This window comes from Daucus carota, chromosome 9 (assembly GCF_001625215.2).
Source record: "Daucus carota subsp. sativus chromosome 9, DH1 v3.0, whole genome shotgun sequence".
Classification (NCBI taxonomy): Eukaryota; Viridiplantae; Streptophyta; class Magnoliopsida; order Apiales; family Apiaceae; genus Daucus; species Daucus carota.
In genome coordinates, this window is record NC_030389.2 from 1,940,524 (window position 1) to 1,950,633 (window position 10,110).

General features: G+C 32.9%; 2 protein-coding genes across 5 annotated transcripts; both read left to right on the forward strand.

Moving 5' to 3' along the window:
* The first annotated feature begins 217 nt into the window (after nt 1-217).
* Nucleotides 218-2,834, forward strand: LOC108200735 (uncharacterized). Of its 4 annotated transcripts, none has more exons than XR_010287971.1 (4): nt 218-437; nt 577-728; nt 1,461-1,532; nt 2,501-2,834. XR_010287971.1 is itself a non-coding variant. In XM_017368982.2 (4 exons), exons 1-3 carry the CDS (start codon nt 298-300, stop codon nt 1,481-1,483), a joined length of 273 nt encoding a protein of 90 aa, XP_017224471.1. In that variant the 5' UTR covers nt 218-297; the 3' UTR covers nt 1,484-1,532; nt 2,501-2,834. The 4 variants fall into 4 exon arrangements, 3 of the variants coding, with proteins under 3 accessions (XP_017224471.1, XP_017224470.1, XP_017224473.1); XM_017368982.2 differs by having other exon boundaries at nt 577-686; XM_017368981.2 differs by lacking the exon at nt 1,461-1,532.
* Nucleotides 2,835-5,371: 2,537 nt separating this feature from the next.
* On the forward strand, nt 5,372-5,782 carry LOC108201025 (zinc finger protein 7). Its single transcript, XM_017369310.1, has one exon. The coding sequence runs from the start codon at nt 5,372-5,374 to the stop codon at nt 5,780-5,782; it is 411 nt and encodes a 136-aa protein (XP_017224799.1).
* The last annotated feature ends 4,328 nt before the right edge of the window (nt 5,783-10,110 follow it).

Here is a 10,110-nt window from a genome sequence, read left to right on the forward strand (position 1 = left end):
AATATTAGAATTCACCACTTTTCATTTGATTATAGTACCGTTGAAAAAAACTGTGTATAACTTAACTAAAAAAATATTCACTTTCTCGAGACATTTTTAGAAATATTCATTTGAAATTTTATACGACTTTAGTCATGAAAATGATACCTCTAAAAGATGGATGAAAGAAGTGATATATAACATTGACTTCGATGACCAACTTTGATACTAAACCATATCTAAACCCCTCGCTAAGTCTAAAACCCTCGTCTCTCTCCCTCCCCTCTCTCTCTCTCTCTCCAATCTCTCTCGCTCTCAATGGCATGGCGTGGGTCGCTCACCAGAGCCCTAGTCTCCACCGCCCGATCTCCCTCTCTCCGTCCATCTCCATCTCTCCCTCGCCTCCGCCCGCCGCCTCTCTCCTCTCCCCGCCGCCGCATCTCCTTCACTAACCCCAGGTCCACTTCAATCAAACCCCTCTAAATTTCAATTACTAATCATTTTATTTCAATTCAATTCACAATTATTGAAATACGTTAATTAGGGTGGTCTAAACGTGTTTGATAATATCAATTATGATAATTTTGATGTGTTTAGGAATTTGGGTGAGCTCGGATGTGCACAGTCATTGTTACCGATGTTAGCTGGAACTCGACTCGGTTCGCATCTCAGTGTCAATGTTCGGGCGTTTTGCGAGCTGACTCACGGTACCATTTGTTGTTCTTGTCAAGATCGCTAGTAGTCGATTTGTGAGTTTAAGTTATGATTAAAATGAGAATGCTAATTTGCTTTGAACTCGATAGTGTGTATGATTTGTGTGTGTGTGCGATTGACTTCTCTTGATGATTTAAATTTACGAGTATCATTTGGTTGTTAGATATTAATTTATAGTAATTGCTAATAGGGTTGTTGTGATAAGGGTGTCGGTGTTGAATGATATGACTCAGTCACTCAGGTATGAGAAATGACTGCAACAATAATATACACGGCTCGGTTAGTTTATTTGATATGGATCGTCCTTCACTTAAGTATGTATGCAACTTTATTAAATTTTTAGTAAGTTTTAGGCCTTGTTTGTTTAGCGCCAAATATTAGTAGCAAATTGGTTTTCTATGTTTGTTTGCGTAGGAAGATTAGGTATAGAGAAAATATTGTGGTAGTCAAATTTTAAAGACGAAGAGCAACTCTGAGAGACTGCTTATATTTGCATTTCAAAAGGTTGGGCACACACAACTTATTTATCTCTGTGTAATAATTTCTAACACCCAATATCTTATGCCCAAGTAAATGGAGCCTGAGGACAAAAAGAAGTTGATGTGTATGAACACGAATAGAAAGACAAAATTGCCAGCCTTCATAACTGATTATTATTTCTGTGTGTTTGGTGGTGTTTATTGAGTTGAGAATCGATCTACACTAAGTTTTGGTTAGTTTGTGAAAATTATGGTTGATGAGAAAGAAATTGGGATTGGGATTGATAGGATTGAATGGAAAAGATGGGTGATGGGCAGCAATCTCAATCATCAAGGCAATGTAAAGATGCTGCGATGAAGGTTTATTTTCTTTCTAGAAACTTATATATGTTGCATTTTACGTTGAGACACTTAAAGTCACCATGGGTGATTACAAAAAACAAAACTTGGTGATCTTGTCTAGTTTTGTTTGGTCATATACTCAATACAGTTTGGGTTAAAGAAGTGATAATCTGTGATTTTCAGTTTGGTTTCAAAATATGTCTAAACCCATCCTAAACCAAATTCGTGTGCACCTATAGATGGTATAATGGTCGTAAGATCTCCCGATATCTGTCACCCAATTACTATTTGTATACTTAAAGAGTTGTGCAACTGTGTGGAGTCTTAATATGAAAGTGTTTTTTTGTATTATAAAAATTATGTGCAGCTAGTTGGAACTTTTTCAAGTACAATAGAATTACTGAATTATTCTAGCGTTGAATTCTCAAATTTCTTAAACCCGGCAGCTGACCTTGAAGTTCTAATATTGTATTTGATCAATTAATCATTTAAACAACTTTTGTTAAGGATACAATTCTATGATAGCAGCTTGAAATGTTAGTTGTGAAATGAGGCGTAACGAAATAAAGAGTATGATGATAGAAAACAAATACCCTCTCATTTAATTATGATATTCTGTTTAGTTTTGAATTGTAAATTCTTAGGCGCTTTTAATAACTCTTGGGATGCTAATAATTTTAATGAGCCATCTTTTTAATTTGTTTGTTCTGATGTAAATTCTACTCTTGCAGCTGCAATCTTAATCTGTCAAATTCTTACTTGTGTAATTTCAACTAATAAGTTTATTATACATCACTCGCATAATCAATCGATTCCAGACCCCAGGGTCTATTTCGCTGAGATGAGGCACCCTCTGTTATTAATGACAAGATTTTGATGTAGAGGAACTTAGAACAGTATATAGCTGTGGCCTGTGTGCTTGTAAAGTATTCTGTATTTATGCCTGTCATCGCCAACTAACTCTTGTTCATATATGTTACATGTAGGCACCTGAATATTTGATTACAACAGCTGGATCCTTGATCTTTTGAGATAGTCATAGCAAGTAGGTGGTTCATGCGGAGCCTTTTTTTCCAGATTAAAACAATTTAAACGACTACTGTTTTTTATTTGCACATAAGACATTGAATCTACTAAAATTGTTTGAGATGCTTGTGTGCATTTTCAATGGTGGTAAATCCTTAACGTATGTTGAAGATCAATGTTTTGTAATAATCTCCATTAATCATCATGGAACTATTTGGTAGATGCCGAAATTTTTAGTGGGCAGAGGTACCACTACCGGCACCATTTTATATATGCATAAGTTAATTTGTTTTAGCGGACAGAGTTACTGTTGTGTCGCATAGTTTATATATAATTTTGATTAAGCAAGTTGCTGGATTCTGGTCTATATCCAAGATTCCAAGTACATGACCTAATAATTGAAAAATTACCTGGATCTGATTGCGATTTCTGCTCATCAAGATTTGGTCAGTGTCCCCGACGAACTCTTAGAATCCAGCTCTCTTTAAGGTAAAGACGTTTCCTAGGTGAAATCATTAATTAGCGAGGGCCCTTATAAAATATTGGATGGTAGTAACTTGAAACATTTATAGTTATTCTTATCTCCGACAACAATGTTTATATTCATTATTTTATCATTAAAAGGTATATTATTACAAAGAGTAAAGAGAGAGAAAATGTTTGTTTCCGATATAGTTAATAAACAAGAGTTGAGGGGAGGAGAGATGTTGCTTTAAGAGCAACTCAAACAGCTTACCTATTTTGAGTCTTACTCCCCCTTTTACTTGTCTCTTTTGAAAAAATAACGCATCTTAAGAAAATGTTAGTTGGATATCTTGTTTTCATACATATCCCTAATAAATGTAATGAATTAGATAGAGTTGTGTATATATATATATATGCTAGTCAAACATTGTAAGTTGTTACTTTTTGAAAAAACATACAAAAAATTGCTTTGAAAAGAGAAGTGGACAAGTAATTTGAGATTTTTTTTTTCAAAGTGGACATGTAAAAAGGGACGGAGGGAGTAAATTAAAATATAAGGAATGTGGGCGAAAAAGTCATTCCAACCATATCCTAGTGATTTCTTAAATTACTAAGATTATTAAGGTTGTGTTCACTTGGATTGAAAGGAATAGAGAGATAATGGAATGAATTTTGTACTTTAAAATGGTGTTGATCATAGAATATCTAAAATTGCAAAAATTGTAGATCAAAAAATATTTATCTTCTAAATTGACTTCACACTACAAGAAACGGTTATTTTCGATCGCTTAATTTTGACCGTTTTTATCTTCGATCGTTAACGATCGATAATCGATAACAGCCGCCGGTCAAAAATAGCGATCGAAATTAGCTGTTTTTCTTGTAATGTCAATATTTTATTAGGCCAAATTTCAAAATAGATAAAAGTTACTAAAAAGTTAAGATTCTTTCATATGTGAAATTGGTTTACAAACTTTTTACCCTCATTCTATAAGTTAAGAAGTGGATTTAAACTCAGTCAAACAAATGTCACATTTCTTAAAATCGAAAAAAATAAACAAAATTTTACTTCCAGTATTGAAGTGAAGGCTTGGAAGTAGCTGTCATCTGCATTATTTTACTAGTTAACACCAATCAACTCGAGCTCGGGTTACGAGCTCGAGTTGATTGTTGGATGAGAATTACAAGGTTGTTGCCTCTAGAATGTTGCCCGGGATTGCCGACATGTTAGCATGGATCATCTCAATCCATTCAAATATGGGGATTGCAGATGGCAAAGGTCACCTTCTGTGTGAATACTGCCACTACATATATAGGGGAAAATGTAGTTAAAACACAAGTATTTGGATGTTTGTTTCGAACTTGCAACCCACCGCCATCGAAGTGTCAGATTCAAGATTCCGTTTTGACTAGCAGAATTTGATAGAACTGAAAAAAAATATTTAGAAAAGGATAATGAAATAATAAAGATATTATTTTGAAAATTTGAGAAAGTTGTTTATCGCATCTATGCCAGTTGTGGTTGGATAATTTTTTTTCTTTATATTAAGATTGATTTTGTGAAAAAGAAGGGCACATATTTATGTATTTTTATAATATTCTAAATATTTATTTATTTTATTAGAAATATGTTATCTTCTGAAAATCTATATATACTTTTTCATAAATATAAGTATTTATTTCTTAAAAATGAGATGACTGAGATGGAATCATTATAACCTTAGTGTTTTTCTAAGGTTGTCATGTTATTTGACAACCAACTAAGCAACAATAAGATAACATTTTAAGTAGTAATCAGTTAAACGGCCAGAAAATAAGTTTTAATATATAATATTTACAAGAATTTATTATGTAAATTTATCATGTAACATTGGTATATTGAAATGTATATGGTTTTTATGTAGGGTTAGTGTAATCAAAATTGGGGGAGGGGGGACATATCTTATATTTTGTTATGCAGGTTACTATAGGCATGGGTTGGCGGTGATGCAAAGAAATGAAAAGAAGCTGACTGACTGCTATTTATGTCTCAATATAATAGTCATTTTTAACAAATTCAGAGTTAAATTGATTATAAAGTTATATTAATTATATAACCAAATATTTCTAAAATAATTATGTTATTATAAATTAAAATAAATTTATTTTATAATTATACTTAATATATAAATTATGATCTTAAATTTAGAATAATATATCTGTCACAGTACATAATAGGAACATGACAACTATTTTTATGAGACAAAGGGATGAATTTTTTCGATCATATATAATCCAGATGTTTCTGGTCACTTTGTATCACCTCCTTTGACCTAAAAAGCATTTAAGAATCAATTTCTATGCTTGAAACTTTGAAAGTACCCTCTATGAATAACATTTCTTTCAAAACCTCATTCACAGACAATATACTAAACAACCAACAACAGGGAAGTAGTATTCAAACCGTCAAGGATGCAGAAGCACCAAGAGAGTGGCTCAAGTTGAGCCTAGGTGGGGATCTAGGTCCACCTGTTCATGACAATTCTGGCTTGTCAACACGCACTTTTCCTAGAGTGTACCCATGTAAGTTTTGCACCAAGGAATTCTACGCTTCATATTCTCTAGGTGGTCATCAAAATGCTCACAAGACCGAAAGGTCTGAAGCAAGAAGAAATAAGATACAAAAGCTGTCGTTTGTGCAAAAACCAAGCAGGAAGCGGAAATCAGCATCAAATAAGGATTGTGGTAGAAAGGAACCATCTCATGCAGAAGAACTTGACTTAAACCTCAAGTTGTGATACAAAACTAGTTTGGACAACTAAAGAAATCTTGACTCTAGTCTTATGTTATATATGTGTTTCTGGTCATCTTTTATTCAACTACTCACTTAGGAACAACTCTGAGGATTTAAATGATCTGGTCTGGACCTAAAGAGTATGGCTGTTTAGGTAAAAATGGCATGTGAATTTCTTTATCTATATGTTTATTTGTTTTTATGTGTACTCCCAGTCTGAATCAATGTAGTGCCGCTGTGGTAATATATATGTATATCATGCTTCTTCGAGAAAAGCCCATTGATCTTACTTTAGGTTGCAAAGTGTTAAGTGTAACAAAAAGTAGCTAAGCAGTTAATTAGTGTAATTATCAAGAGAAGCATAGAAAAGAAAGACCGTGAAGATCATATAACATATTATTGTTAAGGGTTAATAATCAAGTGAGTCATCAAGTAAGTGAGTCATCAAGTGGGCTCGATATATGAGGTGGGCTCGATATATTTTGGTTACCGAACTCAAAACGGTTTCAAATCAGTCACTTAAGTCGGCTACAAACTTAAGTCTACAAATGTCTACGTACAATTACTTCTATTCCCAAACTTTTCACTATTTCCTACATGCATACAAGTTATTACAACCTATAAGACACATGTCTCTTTTTAATTAAAAGCTCCTCCAAATAGCCAAAAGAACATTGAATTGCAACAAAAAAACATGTTGTACTCCATAGTCTATTGAGCTAAGGAGACAGCAGTACGATTCAGAACCATCAGGTGAAATAGTTTATAATAGAACCTGCATATAGAAATTATTGGTTTGAACGAGTCTGAGCAAGATTCAATACAAAAGAGTATAGATAGCTTTCTAGCAAAGGCAGATGCAATATTTAATATAAGACTGAGCTGACAGAAAAATGAATTAAACTGGCTGCAAAATTGGTCCGAAGTTCATCTATTTAAAGAAGGATCACTTGTTTCCGACAACATATACGCACATTAGTTTTGAGTTTTTGGTACAATCCATTTCATCTTCTTTATCTATACTGTTATGATTCTTACAACTATTATGATTGTGAATGAAGATACTACCAGCTCAACTCCAGGGACCGCTGTCTTAAACAGATGATTTAGAAAACAATGAACTGAATGTGTGAATGTGTTTATGTTACTGTCTGCTATTGATCAGTCTCTTCTGGTATAACTATGGTATTAGCTTAATGAGAAAACATATATCAACATGGAAACAAATTTTAAATTTCCAACAAACCATTAAAACGCAAGTTTATGTAATTAGTCTTAAGAGTATACAAAATTTGCATCAATCAATCTACAACTAACAATCCATTAGTACTGGTAACTTACCTTAATTGACCACACCATTCACAAAAAAGAAAACTAGATGTTAGTTTTGAAAATCTTAAAAAACAACAACTATATATTATCAAGATTTTCATAATCTTCTTCACTTCACTGCAACCTTTGCTAATAGATTTTAGTAATCTAATTAAATTTTGATCAATATGAATTCCGGTCGTTGTGCAGCTTGCAAGTACCTAAGATTTCATTATAGATATCCACGATCGTCAAGAGTCCTGCTCAGCTTCGCATAGTCTGAAATTTTATCGAGTTTTGCACAATCATCAACACTGAGTGTTGACGTCTTAACTTACTCATAAGTACTATATCCACTAATCTACACGAGTTTTAGATAAACTCTAATGTTCATTACTTAACTATATATATGAAGCTTTTCACTCTAATCCTGCAAACTTATACTCATCCACCTACTCTATTTACATTTGACACGAGGCAATATAGCAAAGGCACTCTCGATTATTATATCAAAATATCCACTAATTTGATCTCAAGTAGTTCTAATAAGGCTCTTCTAATAGGTATATCTTTCATCTTTCAAACTGAACCAATGTCGGATTGATCAACAACTGAATACTAATGGGAATCTTGCCATCCTACTAGGAGTCTCTGACTCAACTAAATTGGGATTCATAAAACACTTGAAATTAATCTTTCAATTTATCTTTGCTATGGCGATGAAGAGTATGACACAATAAGTGATGCTCTAAACTAGATAGTTTAATCTATGAGTCTAGCTAACACCAGCACTGATTACTTAAAAGTGCATGTAAAACCTCAATCTTTGAAAAAGAACTGAAAACTAAAGGTGTTCTACCCTGCTTCCCAGAAATCCAAACTAACTAGTTCTAGAACTGAGAAACTACGATCCATTATATATAATACACCCAAAGTAAATACTTTAACTCAATCTCAGTTCTATTGACACTGACCGTACCCAATAGTCTTTAACTTTCCTCTATATGAGGTTTCACTTCCCCTATCTACTGTTAGGGTTAAGTATCAAATTGGCCACCGAATTGAAGGCCAAATATCACTTCTTTGATTGATCTTTTAGAGGTGTCATTTTAATCACTAAAGTCGTATAAAATATCAAATCGATATCTCTAAAAATGTGTCGAGAAAGTAAATATTTTTCTGATTAAGTTCTATACATTTTTCTTCAACGCTACTATTACCAAACGAAAAGTGGTGAATTCTAGTATTCTAGATAATATATCTAGATTTTTTAAAGAAAATATATACTATATTTTTTTATTTAAATAAGATCAAATAAATGTGAAGTTTAAAATAAATAGTAAAATATATTTTAAACCTAACAACTTGAAGTTCTAGTGGCAAAAAAAAACAATTTTGAAGTTCTCGTCAGTGTCATAATCTTACTCACAGTCCCTAACTGAAAGGGTTAGAAACAAAAGTAAGAGTGAGTAATAATGCTCATCAAATATATAATTGAAAATCATATGATCTATAATTGAATCAATCAGGGTGATTGAACTGATTAAATCAAGAATAACAATGTCTCAAAGAATTCTAGAATTTGCATCTCAAAATGGTAACAATCACTACAATATGCAATCAAGTTAAATCAAAACTGCTTAAACATAAAGATCATTTTTCATTAAACACAAATAATATTCATTTCATTTTTTTAATTTTCTTTCGTAGAATCTTCCAGTTTCATTTCATTAAATCATGTTTCCATCAGAACATTATTTTGGATAAAAGATTAAGTAGATTGGATCTTTACTCGACATTTCTTGGACAATACAGGGGATCAGCCACGTAAAGTCCCGGACATAAAGTCCCTCTGGACATCAATTGGGGCACCCAATGAGGCAACTCTTTTGCCTTTTACGCTGGACTAGTAATACTAGCCTCTTACGTCATCTTATAATTAGGCTGAACCGGCGTCACCCGGCATCCTACGCATCCAATCACATTCAGAAGATATTATTACTCAAAACTTTTACCTATAAGGACATTCATTTCTTTTTCAAAACCATTTTCTTCTCAATTCAAACCATTCTTTTTTATTTTCAAAATAATTCTTTCCGTTTCTTAAAACATTTCAAAACCAGTTTTGTCAATACTTCATATCCAAACACAAAACTTTGACGTAGGGTTCAGAGGCCAACAACTTTGAAAGATAAGTCAAACAAAATAATAGGTCAATGTGACCACAATCCCCACTAAATTTTGAAATAGTACTTATTGATAACTTTATGTTAGTTTTTTAGTTTAATTTTATTCTTGCATCATTTTAATTTATTTTGGCATGCTATTCTGCTCATGTTAAAAATATTGAGCAATGAACCTCTTATTAAAATCGTGATCATTATTCTTCAATGCTTAATTTTGTCATGCTATTCAGCTCATGTTGATATTGAACAATTAACCTTTTATTAAAATCGTAAATCATTATTTTTCATAGGTTTTCATGTAATTAAAAACATCTAAAGCTATTTAGGTAAAATCCAAGTACCATAGACTTAATTTTTTACTTATTGTTTCTTTTTTGGTGCAGTTATCAGCTTTTATACGGATGTCCCGAAAGAAAGTAACACTTTTGGACTTCCCACTGAATGGAAAGATGTAGTGTCCTATTTTGATAGATGTCACTCAAAAAGCATCGAGAAGTTCAAAATTTTAGGATTGTTTAAGACCGAGAGAGTTATCACAAAGGAGACATTAATGAGCTTGTATATCAGGTGCACATCGAACGATTTGGGAGACCTACTATACATGCGGTATGAATCAAATCTAATGATTTTCGGATCGATGTGACACCTATAGTACGACTCGGCCCTTTGCTACGATTGGATATCTTTTGCAATCAGGTTAGATCAGATGCTACTCCGGAAGGATACATGACAGCATATTTGGACTTGGATACATGGTGCTCCTTTTGGTTTTGGTTTTGGTAAGGGAGAATGGACAATTAAGGCTGAACTTTACGTCATTATCGTTGCACTGGAA

Excerpts from the sequence above, each read along its gene's own strand:
- LOC108200735 (XM_017368981.2), top strand. The coding sequence starts at position 298 with ATGGCATGGCGTGGGTCGCTCACCAGAGCCCTAGTCTCCACCGCCCGA. Across the intron at positions 438-576 it reads ATCTCCTTCACTAACCCCAG|GAATTTGGGTGAGCTCGGAT; the intron begins GTCCACTTCAAT and ends TGATGTGTTTAG.
- LOC108201025 (XM_017369310.1), top strand. The coding sequence starts at position 5,372 with ATGAATAACATTTCTTTCAAAACCTCATTCACAGACAATATACTAAAC.